This window comes from Nematolebias whitei, chromosome 17 (assembly GCF_014905685.2).
Source record: "Nematolebias whitei isolate Nwh7 chromosome 17, NemWhi1, whole genome shotgun sequence".
NCBI classification, from domain to species: domain Eukaryota; kingdom Metazoa; phylum Chordata; class Actinopteri; order Cyprinodontiformes; family Rivulidae; genus Nematolebias; species Nematolebias whitei.
The window spans coordinates 8,427,314-8,443,462 of record NC_056514.1 but is presented as its reverse complement, the minus strand read 5'-3'; the positions used below and the strand labels follow the sequence as shown (position 1 = coordinate 8,443,462).

Here is a 16,149-nt window from a genome sequence, read left to right as displayed (position 1 = left end):
TTATATATATATATAAAACAAAAAAGACTAATGAAAGCACTACAAAAAACACATTTTTCCCACAAATCTATTCCTTTTCCACACCCTTATTTACACAAGGAAGATTATCTAAACAATACGCCTCTTACTTTAATATAAAACGTTTGAGAATAACAAAAGGGTTTTTTTTATGTGGCTTCAGTGTTTTTAGTTCTTTTAGTCAAATTATTCTATAGTTGATTGATTTTATAATTATAAGCATTTCACATGTTTAAAAAAGTTTTACAGATAATTACAAAAAGTTTATGAAGTGGGTACATGTTTGAAATGTTAGCCCTTGTTCACCCTAGCATGCAATCAATCAACTTCTGAGCTAAACCCTGACTGATGGGAGCCCCTTCATACAAAATCATTCTTTGGAGTTTGCTAGAATCACACACAGAGGATTGACAACTGACAAGAAGTCCTCAATGGTAATCCCATTAAAGGTCTAGGGAGTTTCTTGGCCCTGGGCTAAGAAATTTTTTCGGGTTAGGGACTGTAATCACAGTTAATTGGTTGGTTTCAGATCGGCCTAGGAAAAAATTATATGGTTCGGGCCGGGCCTGATTTTTTTGGGGGGGCCCGAACGTAACTCTAATCAGGATAAGCATAGAAGATGGATGGATAAGAAGAAAAAAATAATATTTACAAGATTAAAGAACGATCTTACTGCACAGGATACATGAAGAAATTATTGCACATGGTTATTTCACATACATTGCACTGGAGATGCTATGTGTCATTTAATGTATTGATTGCTGCAGGGTAAAGCTGTTTTTTCAGTCTATTTGTTCTTGTTTTAATGCTACTGTACCTCCTGTCTGATGGCAGAGATTAGAACAAGATGTGAACAAGGTGTGAGGAGACTTGTTCCTAGCTTTCTTGAGACAGGAGGAGCTGTGCAGTTCTTCGGGAGAGGGCAAGGAGCATCCAGTGATCTCCTGAGCAGTCTTAAAGATCCCCTAAAGTGTTTTCTTCTGTTCCACTTTGCAGATGGAGAACTTCACACAGCGGCAGTAGAACAGGATGCTCTTGATCAAGCATGGATAGGACACCAGCAGTTTCTGGCAGTCGTTACTCTTTGTGGGCTCTCATGAAACAGAAATCTGACACCATCTCCACAAAGTACCCTTGGCTATACAGTTGAGTTCAAAGTGGAGTATTATGCAGATCAGCCATCTATTGAACAATTTGATTGCTGTACAAAAGAGCAGCTGTTGGCAGTTGCTGCTCATTTTTCGATTCTGGTGTCCAAGCAATTAAAAAGAAAGTAATGAAATCTGAGATTTTCTCTGCTCTGACCGAAGCTGGCGTTTCCCTCAGATGAGTCCTGGTGCTGTTTCTCAGGCTGAAGAGACTGAAAAATCTACATCTGATGTCAGTAAACTTGAATTAAAAGTTTAACCCCAACGCCTGGCTCTTACATAAAAAGAGCTGGATCATGAGTTCGAACTCCGAAAATTAGAGGTTGAAACTCAGAGAGAAGTTCATCTCAAAGAGCTCGAGCTGAGTGGTTCACCTGCTCTGTTAGTTTCTTCTGAGTTTGATGTGTCCAAGTGCGTCCGTCTGATACCACCATTTTCTGACAAAGATGTGGACAAATATTTTGTCCTGTTTGAAAGGGTGGCTGAGATAGTAAAATGGCCTAAACATGTGTTGCCTTTATTAATGCAGTGTGTGTTCACAGCTAAAGCTCAGGAGACATATGCTTCACTCTCATCAGATCTTAGTCTGGATTATGGTAAAGTGAAAGCAGATGTGCTCAGGGCATATGAGTTGGTGCTGGAGATTTATATGCAAAAGTTTCAGCATCTGAGCAAAGCTGACGGTCAGAGCTATGTGGAGTTTGCTCACAAAATGGACATCATTGTTGATCGTTGGTGTTTGGTACAAGATGTAAAAAGTTTTGATCAATTCTACGATTTGATCCAAATTGCGGAGTTTAAAAATTGCATATCAGAACGCATTACAACTTATATTAATAAGCAAACAGTAGTTTCCAAGGGAGCTGTACTTGCAGATGAATACATGTTGACTCATAAAGCTGTGTATGAGAAGCAGTCTCAGGTGGAGCAGCTCAGAGCCCCTGCTGTGCGCTCTGCAGGATCTGATATGAAGATGGAGCATTGTCTGGATAAGGGAGCGGGTAAGATCAAGCCAGTTTGGGCTTATTACAAAAGACCTGGTCACATTCGGCCCGTTTTCTGCTTAATAAAAAAGGTGCATCCTCTAAAGCAGTCGCATTGGTGAAAATGCCACTGGTGCCCGTCACATGCAGTGTCAGAAAAACAGATTTAGATACTTAATCGCCAATTCTTATGAAGGGCGAGGTCTCTGTAGCAACTGGAGCGAAAGTGCCAGTTACTATTTTGAGAGACACAACAACCTCGAGATCTATTATTTTAAACAGCATCTTGCCTCTGTCTGATAAAAATTCTTTAAACTCATGAATGGGTGCAAGGCTTTGGAAGTAATTTTACTAATAAAATTGCATCATATTAATTTGGAATCGAAGGTAGTGTCTGGAGACGTTGTGGTCGAGGCATGTCCTGCCTTTCCAATTAAGAGCATTGACTTTCTGTTAGGGAATAATTTGGCTGGAGGGAAAATCCTGGTTAATCCAGAGATTACAGCAGTTGCAGTGATTTCTGAGAGCCCAGATGAGCGTCAGGAAAAAATCCCAAGGTGTTTCCTATGTGCACAACGCCAAGTCAGATACTGACAGTATGTTTGTTCTGAAGGACAGCTTCATATCAGATTTGGTTGTAAATCCTGCAAACTCTTCAATCTGAAAACACACTGATTCCTTCTTCAGCGTGAGGGAACCTTCAAAGCCTCACTCTTCAGAACAGGACAAGACTCCAGTTGGTTCAATGTCCCGAGACAATCTTATTGCAGAACAAAATTGGAATTCTTCTATTGTTTCTCTGTTCGATCAGGTTTTAATTAATTAGGAAATAGAAAACGTGAGTGACGGTTATTTTTGGAATAAATGGAATCTTGATGCGTAAAAGGACTCCACCACATGCATCCACAGATGATGAACGGTGAGTGGTTGAACAGATTGTTGTGCCAGAGATTCAGCCCTGAAATTTTGAGCTTAGCTCAAGATATGGCTGGTCACTTAGGTGTGAGTAAAACATATGACCACATTTTGTGGCTTTTTTTGGGGGGGGAGGGGGGGGATTAAAAAGTGATGTAAAAATATTGTACAACTTGCAGTGTGTGTCAAATTACTGGTAAACCTAATCAAAAACTATCACCTTATCCGTTGCATCCTATTCTGGCGGTGGTTGGGCCTTTCGACCATGTGCTGGTGGATTTTATCGGCCCTTTTCCGTGCACTAAATCTGGTAATAGGTTTTTGTTAACATTAATGTGTGTATCAACTACAGTAAGTTTGCAGAGGCGATTCCACTGCACAAAATCACTGGACAGACAGTGGTGAAGGCCTTGGACAAGTTTTTTTCTTTGTTCGGCTTGCTAAGCATGATCCAGACCAGGGGTCTAACTTTGTGTCACACATATTTAAGCAGGTTTTCAAACAGCTTAACATCACACATTGCTGGTCCAGAGCTTATCATCCATCCTGAGAAGAAAGGAGCACTTGAGAGGTTCCATCAGACTCTAAAGAGAATGCTAAGAGCATACTGCCTTGAGTCTGATTTCAACATTAGTTTTTTGCCCGTTGCAGGTTCTAGTTTGCAGGTGTGTTATACCATATGTGGTTGAACGTAAAATAAATGAGACAGATTATATATTTGCCACTCTTGACCATGTGCGCCACAGCCTCCTGTGCCACATCAACATGCTCAAAGAGTACCATGAACAGGGTAAGAATCTGTCTGCTGCTTTAACCCTGTCCTCTGCTGGGTAAGCCACAACCGCCAGGCTGCTTTCTCCTCCTGTCGAGGTGAGCTCTCCAGCAGAGCTGTCCGGTGCTGAACCTCATACTGATGGTCTGTCTGTCTGAGGCCACTTTGCAGGGTCAACTTAAAATACTCACATGGAGTTAAAATAAAGATAAAAATAAACACATATACAAGGTAATGACAGCATTTTGGTTGACACATTGTCCTGTTCCGTATGCAGCTGCTGAATGCTATGTAACCTCACCACTCAGCATTTCAAGGTTCAAGAATTTTTATTGCCATTTGTATCACGTGGTACAACAAAATTGTGTACCCAAGTTCCCAGTTACACCCAAATATAGCAAAAATATAAAGTATAAAAATAAACTGTATACAAGGATCTAATATATACGGTAAATTGTCTGCTAACATATATGAAAGTTCGCCATAAAGCTAGAACTTTATATTACTCATCTTTAATAGAGGAGAATAAAAATAACCCTAAGTTTCTGTTTAGTACTATTGCTAGACTAATTAAAAGTCCCATTTCTGTTGAACCATGTATCCCTACAACTATAAGTAGTGATGAATTCACGAGATTCTTTATAAATAAAATTATTTCAATTAGAGAGAAAATTCAAACCATCCTTCCTTCTACTATCTCTAGTCCCCTGTCAAATGAAGCAACTTTAAAAATTTCACTAGAGCCTGATTTGTGTTTGGACTGTTTTTGTTCTGTTGAGCTCTTTGAATTGTCAAAAATAATAAACTCATCCAAACCATCCACATGACTGCTAGATCCCATCACAACCACACTGTTTAAAGAGGTATTTCTCCTAATTAATGCACACATTTTGGATCTACTTAATTTGTCTTTAATGGATGGTTATGTACCACAGAGCTTTAAGGTTGCTGTAATAAAACCTTTACTTAAGAAGTCTGACCTTGATTCAGATATTCTGGTCAATTATAGACCAATATATAATCTAACTTTCATCTAAAAAATTCTAGAGAAAATAGTTGCAGGTCAGTTGCGTGAACATCTACAAAGAAATAATCTGTTTGAAGAGTTTCAGTCAGGGTTTAGAGCTCATCATAGCACAGAAACAGCACTAGTAAAAGACACTAATGATATTATCATGGCTTCAGACAATGGACTTGTGTCTATACTGGTCCTGTTAGACCTCAGTGCTGCATTTGATACAGTTGATCACAATATTTTACTACAGAGGCTTGAATATGATATTGGGATTACAGAAACAGCTCTAAAATGGTTTAAATCATATCTATCTGATAGATTCCAGTTTGTAAATGTAAAAAATAAATCTTCTTCATACACCAAAGTTAGTCATGGAGTTCCTCAGGGCTCAGTGCTTGGGTCAATACTCTTTACTTTATATATGCTTCCATTAAGTAAATTTATTAAACAGCATGGGATACATTTTCATTGTTATGCTGATGATACAGAATTATATTTGTCCATTAAACCCAATAAATCCAATCAGCTACTTAGACTACAAGCATGTCTTAAAGACATAAAAACCTGGATGACCCTTAATTTTCTCCTTTTGAACAGACAAGACTGAGGCTTTGGTTTTTGGACCTGAGCACCTTAGGAATTAAATTTTCAGTCTTTCTCCCTCCTTAGATGGCATTAATCTGTCCTCCAGCTCTAATGTTAAAAATCTTGGTGTTATTTTTGATCAGGACATGTCTTTTATCCCCCACATTAAGAACCTTACTAGAACCACCTTCTTCCACCTGCGTAAAATCACTAAAGTTAGAAACATTTTATCTAAAAATGATGCAGAAAAACTGGTCCATGCATTTGTCACGTCTAGACTCAACTATTGCAATGGTTTATTATCTGGGTGTCCAAATACTTCTTTAAAACGTCTTCAGTTGATCCAAAATGCTGCTGCCAGAGTCTTAACCAGAGTTAGTAGGAGGGATCATATCTCTCCAGTTTTAGTTCCTCTCCATTGGCTCCCTGTCAAATCCAGAATAGAATTCAAAATCCTACTTCTAACCTACAAAGCTTCAACAACCTGGCTCCATCTTATATTACAGATCTTATTGTTCCATATTTTCTTAACAGAGCACTTCGCTCGCAGACTGCAGACTTACTTGTGGTCCCTAGAGCTTCCAAAAACAGAATGGGAGGCAGATCTTTCTGTTATCAGGCTCCTCTCTTGTGGAACCAACTCTGTCCATGAGGCTGACACATTATCCAGTTTTAAAACTAGGCTTAAGACTTTCTTTTTGCTAAATCCTATAGTTAGGATCAGCTTGGGTTTTCTGAGCTGTCCCTTAGTTATGCTGCTATAGGATTAGACTGCTGGAGGACAAACTGACCACACATTTTCACTCTGCTAATGTCTTTACTTACTCTGCTCAACCTGTTTTGTATTTGTAATTATTTTTTATATCCTTAACATGTGTTTTTGTCTTTCAGCTACACCTGGACCTATACCTGGACCTACCATTCTGTGTTCGTTTGTCTCTCCTTCCTGTCCTCTCAAACCAGCCAGTAAAAGCAGATGGCCGCTTGTCCTGAGCCTGGTTCTGCTGGAGGTTTCTTCCTTTTAAAAGGGAGTTTTTCCTTTCCACTGTTGCCACTGTGCTTACTAAGGATGGGAGACTGCAACAAATCCAAGATTCAACTTGTCTGCTGGCTTCCTTAGATAGAGAACTTCACTAATTGGCTTTTCTATGTATGTGAATGTTCCTGTAAAGTGCCCTGAGATAACTTTGCTGTGATATGACGTTATATAAATAAACTGAATTGAATTGAATTACACACTAATAATGTAAAATAATAAGGTATATTTAGGGGTGGAGGTGTGTACCTTGTCACTGAATTATTGGGTTGTTTGTTGTTGGGACTGGGCGTTACTGGCTGTCACTGTGATTACGTTTTATGGTTGTAGGGTGAGTCCCCAGATCATAGGGTCAAAGAAGTGCCCCAAAATCTGACAGTCAACTACTGGTTGGTTCCGGGCTTCTCCATCTTTTATTTGTTTTAACTGGAGCTCCCAGTTTGAGGATTTTTGTTCAGGTGATTTGTGATCAAACTTTGGTCCATTTTGCAGAATGTCAGTATGTCCCTGATGTTTTACTTGTAAAGTACTGGATCTATGCTGTGCTTCATGACCCCAGGACCAGGACCATAACAGTGTGTATAGTGTGAAGAGCAGGGAGCTCAGCACAGTTTTGTGGAGAACCAATGCTAATACTGATGGCCAAGGAAGTGTGGAGACTCACCCCGATCCTTTGTGTACAGGTCATCAGGAAGATGCCCCAAACAGTTAGGAGGTTCCTCTCAGAAAATGACTTCAACCCAGTCCTCAGCAGTCCAAACTTTCGCAGAATGTCAGTATGTCCCTGATGTTTTACTTGTAAAGTACTGGCTCTATGCTGTGCTTCATGACCCCAGATCATCTTTCAAGTTTTTTTTCTCACGTGTGCAGATGCTCTCATACGTCTCCTGCCAATTCTGACCAAGCTCTGCACTGGTGGTGCAAGAATCCTGCAGCTCAGTCAACTTTAGGAAACAGTCATGACACCCTGAAGCCTTCTTCATGACAACTTTTCTCCCTGAAAATCTTGATGACTTAAGTCTGATTCAGAAATTGTCTTACTAGCAGTAGTTTCCAGAAGCATGTGAATCTCTTAATGCACAGCAATGATGATTGTTGTTTACCTTGTTTACCAGAAGTAGAATAATGATTTCTAACCCACTCTCTTTTTTTAAGCTTACAGAATGCTGTTTAACTCAGTCAGCATGACAGAATGAACTCTAGCCTTGTCCTTGTCAGCACTCTTGCCTGTGTTAACAAGAGGATTAATGAATGATGTCAGCAGGTCCATTGGGGCTCAAATGAAGTGAAAATGGGTTTTGGGATTAAGTTCCTTTTCATGTCAAAAAGAGAAAATTCATCTGAACTGTGCAGTATACTGTATGTGCCATCATAAAAAATGAGACAGCAAACTTTGTGACCATGAATATTTGTATCATTCGAAAATTTCAGTTATTGTATAGGTATATTGTTGGCCATCAACTCTCCTCCACCTGTACATACCTTAGAGTCTCCACTGAGCACATTGACCATGACTTCCATGACCGTCTCATGCATCCCAAGAGCTCTCATTAGGTTAGGATGCTGGTAAAACACTTTGTTGTTCATTATATCACTGCAGAGGAAAGAGGATGTGTTCAAATGTCATGATTTCACTTTTTATTTACAGTTAATAATCCCTAATTCGTAGGCAGCACGGTGGCGCAACTGGTAGAGCTGCTGCCTCTCAGCGAGCAGGTCCTTGGTTCAAACCCTGGTCCGGGGGGCCTTTCTGGGTGGAGTTTGCATGTTCTCTCCATGCAAGCGTGGGTTTTCTCCGGGTACTCTGGTTTTCTCCCACAGACCAAAAACATGCATGTTAGGCTGATTGGTAACTCTAAATTGTCCCTAGGTGTGAGTGAGAGAGTGAATGATTTTTTGTCTCGTTTGTCTCTATGTGTCCCTGTGATGGACTTGCGACCTGTCCAGGGTGCACCCCACCCCTCGCAGAGTGATTGCTGGACATGGGCACCGGCGACCCCCGTGACCCAAAATGGAATAAGCGGGTAAAGATAATGGATGGATGGATGGAATCCCTATTTCTGGTAAGTTCAAGTTATTTTACCAATCAATTTTAATAAGCTACTTTTAATAGACTGACTTTATTTTCTAACTATACTCAATAGGACTGAAACAAACAAAGCTATTTAAAAGCAGAACCACAGATGTGCACCAGACACCTAGATGGAATAAGTGGAAATTAAAGCACCAAACAGATATGAGGGAACAGTACCAAGCCACTGGTTCAGGTGTGTGGATGACACATTGGTTCATATCAGATAAAACATGGTTTGTTGTTGAGGTTTGAAGGAATATGCAGTTGTGTTTCTGTATTGATGGCTTTATGAGTCTATAAATAATGTCGTTTAAGCTTTGTCAAATTTAAAATGTTACAGTAAATTCAGTTTAAGACTGGATCTGCTTCTGAAAAAAAATCTCTCACAAGAAATATAAATATAATCAGATATGTAATTTAGACACACTCAACTATAAATGAGTAATGATACTATTCTTTGAATTTTGACAGCATCAGTGGTCTCACCTTAGCCCTCTGATCATCAGTTTCTCCTCTTCTTTACCCATACGAACGCTTAGCAGCGACCTGATCTGACCCAGAGCAGCCAGCAGGTTGATGGTGTCCTCGACTGATACTGAATTGATTGTGTAGGTCTTAGGAAGAGCCTCCACCTGCACAGTGACAAATATCCACATCTATTTTTATTTCAGCTTAAATGCACACATCTGCTACATGAGCAACGACTGTGTGGACTGCAGTCAATCTGTCAGGTCTGGTATAGGTACTGTATTATAACAAACTGTAATTACTTGGCTTTCATAGAAATCCAGTTTATTATAAACATGCCCATAACCTGCTTTTAATAGAAAGCACAGCCTAACAATACAAAATAATAACAAATACTGAGTTTGTACATGGTACCAGAAGTACCCAGTACCTGCCTTTTTGGGCAATAATCAATTGTTTAAACAGACTTTTTTGTTATGAAGGGAGGTCATTTCCTATTTTACTTGTAATTTATAAAATGGGAGAAATTTGGGGAGACCATGGAGAAGAACTTTTGGTTGGCCTCGAGGAAGTTCTAGAAAATGGTTTGACAACTCAGGAAAGGAAAGTGAATCCTATCCCAGACTGTTCTTGGTTTGGGTGGGGAACTGCCTTAGGTGTAGGAATTCAAGTAGCTGGGTGTCTTGTTCAAGAGTGATTGTAGGCTGGATCAGGAGGAGGATTGACGGATTGGGGCCTCATCCTCAGTAATGAGGGCATTGATTCGGTCAGTCGTGGTGAAGAGAGAACTGAGTTAAAGGGCAAAGCTCTCGATTTACTGTAATGTCTACATTCCGACCTTCCCCTATGTTCATGAGGTTTGGATCATGACCGAAAGAAAGAGGTCCCAGATACAAACGGCCAGAATGGGATTCCTTTGTATGGTGGCTGGGCTCAGTCTTAGAGATACTGTAGAATGAGGAGGTTTGTCATCTGCTTGGAGTAAAGACGCTGCTCCTCCGCATGGAAAGGAGTCAGTTGAGGTGGTTCAGACATCGGCTTAGGATGCCTCCTGCATGCCTCTCTTTAGAAATTATCAGGGCACATCCCAGTGGTAGAAGGCCTTGAGGAAGACTCAGAAGTTGCTGGAGGGATGTGTATCTTCTCTGGCCTGGGATCATCTCGGTTCCCCAGAACAAGTTGGAAAGTGTCGCTGGGGAAATGTCTGAATTTCTCTCCTGAGCCTGTTGCCTTCGTGACCCGACTACGGATAATCAGTAGAAGATGGATGGTAGGGTGGAATAGATCAAACAAGTGAAGAGAAATGAGGGTTGAAATGACCCTTTCTCATGGCTGTAGTGGTAAATCAGCTTTCCTCTAGTCTAGTGCAAAAAAAAAATACATACATATATATTTTTTTTAAATCAGTGAATTGGTTATTAAAGCAAAAAGACACAAACGTACTTGTCCTCCAATACCGTCATACTGGCGATGCAGCAGGACAAACATGGCTCTCACCAGCTCTGGATCCTCTATAACAGACTCCTGAGCCCAGCGGACCATTGTATCTGAAATAAGCTGCTGTAATGTACCTGCAGAGGCAAAAAAAAAAAAAAGAGAGGGGGATGTGAGGTTCATAAAACATGAATGACTAAAGGAATCTTCAAAGTTCATGCTTGATAATCCAGGTAGAAAATCCAACAAAGTTCAGTCAGGTCATCTGGATGGTTTCTTTTTTTGTTTAGACGTTCTGGATGAAGGACGAAACATCAACATTCTATTCTTCAAAGTACGGACGGGTAGTACCTGTCTGTCCGTCTGTACTTGGTTTAGTGCAAAGGACTCACTGGGTTTCCTGTCCTTTTTCTCCTTTGGCAAGTTGCCCATCTTTTTCTTCAGGTAATACACTTTCTCTACCAGGGACATAAGCCGCCCTCGAATGGTGAAGTCACTGTCACCATCTATCCTTCTCTCCTCATCCAGCTCTACATGGACAGAACAAAATACATCAATGCATGGTCTAGTTGCTGTTCCTAAACATGAACACATTATTATTTCATGTTTTCAAGTGATTTGTTTGAAATCTGGTCATTGCAGTTTAAAGTTGTTTAGTAAGTTTTTAAACAGACCACAGTGTCTCATCAGATCTTCATGGAAGTCAAACAGTTGCTGTCGTATGTATTCTGGACAGGGACAGTCCTGCTTCTCATCCTTAAAATTCAGCAGCATGTTGATCTACCAAAAAGAAAAAAAAAATCAGAAATGTGTGATTTTAATGAAGCATTCCTTGATAGAAATAGTCACTCAGAATGTGTTGGGAATCTGTCTCAGCTACACTCACACCAAACCTTAGCATAAACTCAGTAAAACTGACTGAGTTATTGCCATGTTGTGTTTTTATAGTTAGCTGTGAAAGCCATCTTAAAATGGGCCGACTCCAAAAGTTCCCCAGTTGTAGATGATGATCTAATGATGAGTTTCTACAAGTTTAACAACATAAAACATGTTCACACATTTGTAAAATACTTAAGAGAAATAAATTGTAATTTCAGTTCAGACAATGTCAAAATATATACTGAACAAAACACAAAGTAGCTCGTAAAAAATTATTAAATCAAAATCCCTGCTCTTGATTTTATTACAGTTTATTCTTGTGAGCACAAGGAGATAGTTCTTAATAAGATGGCAAAAATATGGCTTTTAAAACAGTTGAAGGTATGAATATATTTCATACTTTTATTATTTAAAACCAGTTCAGGAGTCATGAAGTACTGATGCCTGGTCAGTGGCTAGTCTGGACTACAACATGAAGTATACATGTTTAGGCAGGGCTTAATTTGCTAGGTATCCTGCCGGAACAGGTTCTGGGAACTCTTATTTTGACAGAATGTGTTCCGGTAACTGTTTGCTTGGATCCGGTAACTCTTATGCTTACTAATAATAAAGTTATGTAAGGAATCTTAGTTCTCAAACTTTAGATTCATCAAAATATTGAATAAATTTGGAATAAATACGGAATAAATGACACAAACGGACCAGTAAAATCTATGATCTGTTTGCACAAGTCGGATCCTCGATGTCCCATGTCAGTCAGTCCAGTGGGCTTGTCAGCAACTGACCAATGAGCAATCTCAATTTGTCCTGAAGTGAAAGGCCCCTTATGTGCAGAAGCTGTGTGTGGTGGTGTCTTAGGATGCGTGAGAGAAGTGAAGCATGATAACTAGTGGTGTAATGGTACACGTGGGTGTATTGAACCGTTTTGGTATGGCATGTTCGGTTCGGTCCACGTGTGTACTGTTTCGGTTCGGTAGCAGCAGCTTGAGCAGAAAGGCCCAGACATCTCTTTCCACAGCCACCTCTTCCAGCTCTTCTGGAAGGATTTCAAGGTATTCCTAGGCCAACCGAGAGACATAGTCTCTCCAGCGTGTCCTGGGTCTTCCCCGGGATCTCCTCCCAGTTGGACATGCCCGAAACACCTCAACTGGCTCCTCTCAACAAGGAGGAGCAGTGGTTCTACTCCGAATCTCTCCTGATAACTGAACTTCTCACCCTATCTCTAAGGGAGAGTCCAGCTACCCTGCGGAGAAAACTCATTTCAACCACCTGCATATGCAATCTCATTCTTTCAGTCACTACCCAGAGCTCATGACCATAGGTGAGGTTAGGAACGTAGACCGACTGGTAAACAGAGAGCTTTGCCTTACAGCTCAGCTTTCTCTTCACCACAATGGACTCGAACAGAGTCTGCAATACTGCAGATGCTGCACCAATCTGTGTGTCAAGCTCACGCTCCATTTTTCCAACACTCATGAAGAAAACCCCAAGATACTTGAACTCCTACACTTGAGGCAGAACCTCGCCCTCGATTTGGAGAGAGCAATCCAGCCTTTTCCGATTGAGGACCATGGCCTCAGATTTGGAGGTGCTGATTTTCATCCCAGCCGCTTCACACTTGGCTGTAAACCGCTCCAGTGAGAGCTGAAGATCACGGCACGATGACGCCAACAGGACCACATTATCTGCAAAGAGCAGAGATGGAATCCTGAGGCCACCGAACCGGAAACCCTCCGCCCCCTGGCTGCACTGAGAAATTCTGTCCATAAAAGTTATGAACGAATCAGTGACGACGGGCAGCCCTGGCAGAGTCCAACTGCCACCCTGAAGGGGTACGACTTACTACCGGCAATGCGAACCAAACTCTTGCACCGCTTGTATAGGGAGCAAACAGCCAGTAGCAACGGGCCCCCAATCCCATACTCACATAGCACCCCCCACAGTGTACCCCGAGGAACACGGTCGAATGCCTCCTCCAAGTACACAAAACCCATGTAGACTGGATAGGCAAACTCTCAGGACTCAAGTGAGGGTAAAGAGCTGGTCCAGTGTTCCACAGCCAGGATGGAACCCGCATTTTTCCTCCTGGATCTGAGGTTCGACCAACGATCTGACTCGCTTCTCCAGTACTCCTGAATAGACCTTAGAAGGGAGGTAAAGGAGAGCAATACCCCTGTATTTGGAGCACAACCTCTGGTCCCCCTTTTTGAAGAAGGGGACCACCACCCAGTCTGCCAATCCAGTGGCACTGCCCCCAATGTCCATGCGATGTTGAAAAGGAATGTCAACCAAAACAGCCCTACAACATCCAAAGCCTTAAGGAAATCAGGGCGGATCTCATCCACTCCCGGAGCCCTGCCACTGCAGAACTTTTTAACTACCTCGGTGACCTCAGCCGCTGTTATGGACAGACCAACCCTACCCTGAAGTCCCCCGACTCAGCTTCCTCCATGGAAGATGTGCCAGTGAGATTGAGAAGGTCAGAGAATTAGTCCTTCCACCTCCTGACAACATCACTAATTGAAGTCAACAGCACCCCACCTTCACTGAACACAGTGTTAGTAAAAAGTCGCTTTCCCCTCCTCAGTCTGAAGTTTGCCAGAATCTCCTCAGAGCCAACCGAGAGTCTCTATCCAAGGCCTCACTCCTCCCAAATCCAAGCTTTCAAGATTCAAGGTTCAAGGTTCTTTATTGTCATTCACATTACATGTGGTACATGAGGTGGAACAAAATTTTGTTCTCAAGGTCCCAGTTACACCCAAAAATAGCAAACATATAAAGTATAAAAAGAAACAGTATATAAGGATCTAAGATAAATACTAATAATGTTTTTTTTTTTGGGGGGGGGGGGGGGGGGGGGGGGTTCGGCTGCTCCCTGCGTTAGGGTTCGCCACAGCGAACTAAGTCACACGAAGACTTGGCAGTTATTTTTACATCGGATGCCCTTCCTGATGAAACCACAGACCACCGAGCTACCACAGCCCTATGTGTGGAGCAGAATGCTGCTATCTAAGACACCCGGAGGAGCAGATGGTGGGGGTTAAGGGCTTTGCTCAAGGGCCCATAGTGGGACGAATGAGGGTGGGGGCAGGTGTGGGTGCTTCACCTACCCCACCCACATTTTTGATGTTGTCGTTACCGGGGCTTGAACCAGCAATCTTCCGATCACAGGCCCACCTTCTCTAACTTCTGCGTCACTACTCCCCTCCTAATAATGTAAAAGAATATGGTATATTAAACAGTAGCCTGAACATGAGTCTGTAGTGAGTAGATGGGTATGAATGAATACAGCAGCATAAAGACATGCAGATAAGTCACATATCACCAATTAAAGAGGCATTACAATGACTTTTTTTTTTCCTTACAGTGATTATCCTGGTTAGGCATTTATGAGTCTTACAGCTTCAGGGTAGAAGCTGTTCCTCAGTCTAGTCTACTGGTTCTAGACTTAATGCTCTGCAACCTTCTGCCTGAGGGGAGCAGGGCAAAAAATGTTTGTGCTGGGTGAGTGTGGTCCTTCGTGATGCAGGTGGTCCTCTTCCTGCATCTGGAGGTCTAGATGTCTTTGATGGTGGGGAGGCAGACACCACTGACACCACTTTTGACTCAGCAACAGCCAAGGCTACGGATTGCTTGGTTGTCATGTACTCCTCAGCTGCCTCCGGAGTCCCACCAGCCAGCAAGGACTGATAGGACTCCTTCTTCAGCTTGACAGCCTTCTCTAACCCAGGGTGTCCACCACCAAGTTTGAGGAAATAGAAATTGAAATAGTAAGAAATTGATTTTCAAAAATGTAGGTTTGTTTTAATTTGGGACATACAAACTCACTACGTTTAAAATAATCAAGAGAACAGTACCTTGAGCAATTACATACCTACCAGCCAGGTCTTTTATTGTTTTTATCACTTGGAATGGTACGCGTCTATGAATCAAAATAAGTACATCTTTCGCATAGGTATTGTATGACGTGTCTATCACCTGGCCAAGTCCATTTGTTTGTTACAAATTTTAATTCACAATTTGTAAGATGTCTTTCTTGAATAAAGATTATTTTCGATTTCAACTGTTTGAACCTGTTTATAACCTGTTTCAGTTTAACTGGTTTATTTAGTCCTCTGACATTGCAACTTGTGATTTTTATATGACGGACATTATGGATATTTACTTGTTCCATACTTGGTGGTTTTTTGTTCTGTAATATTAATAAAGTTACACATTATGTTGATGCTGAGCTAACACAATTGTAAATACATTTTGAATAGAATAAAATAAAATAAAAAAAACTGGAAAATGTGCATAACACTTATAGTTCCCATTACCCCCGACCCACCCTTACTCAAACTAATAAACTGGAGCCTGCACTAATCCATCGAAAGGGGAGTAGCCAAACTATAAGAATCCAGCTTCGGAAGCAACAGTGGTGTCCATCATAGGCGTTGCAACCATTATATGTGATGAGGATGTGTGCCTCTCACATTTAAAAAACGTTCATTTGTATGAACTAATCCATTCCACTTGATTAATAGGAGAATACTCAAACCATTAAGTCCACTCCAGGTTTTCCTGGTTACCTACAACTCTCCAGCAGCATGCAGTGTTTCTCCTCTGCATCTCATTGGCAGGACCTCACAAGTGGAGGAAATAGAGACGCCTCTGTGTTGCTATCAAACCCGGTTAGGATCATAGACATATATATGGGCAGCTGTGGCTGAGTGGTTAGAGCAGTCATCCTCCAATGCAAGAGTCAGAGGTTCGATTCCACCAGCAGTCACATGCCGAAGTGTTCCTGGGCAAGACACTGAACCTCTCTTTGCCTCCAATG

General features: G+C 41.5%; 1 protein-coding gene across 1 annotated transcript in view; it reads right to left on the bottom strand.

The window, feature by feature from the left end:
• The window catches only part of ryr2a (ryanodine receptor 2a (cardiac)), a 554,599-nt gene that overhangs the window by 334,906 nt on the left and 203,544 nt on the right, over positions 1-16,149 (bottom strand). Inside the window, 5 exon segments of the mRNA XM_037691577.1 lie at positions 7,947-8,066; positions 9,033-9,178; positions 10,458-10,585; positions 10,841-10,983; positions 11,122-11,228. Of these exon segments, the coding sequence (XP_037547505.1) occupies positions 7,947-8,066; positions 9,033-9,178; positions 10,458-10,585; positions 10,841-10,983; positions 11,122-11,228 (644 nt within the window).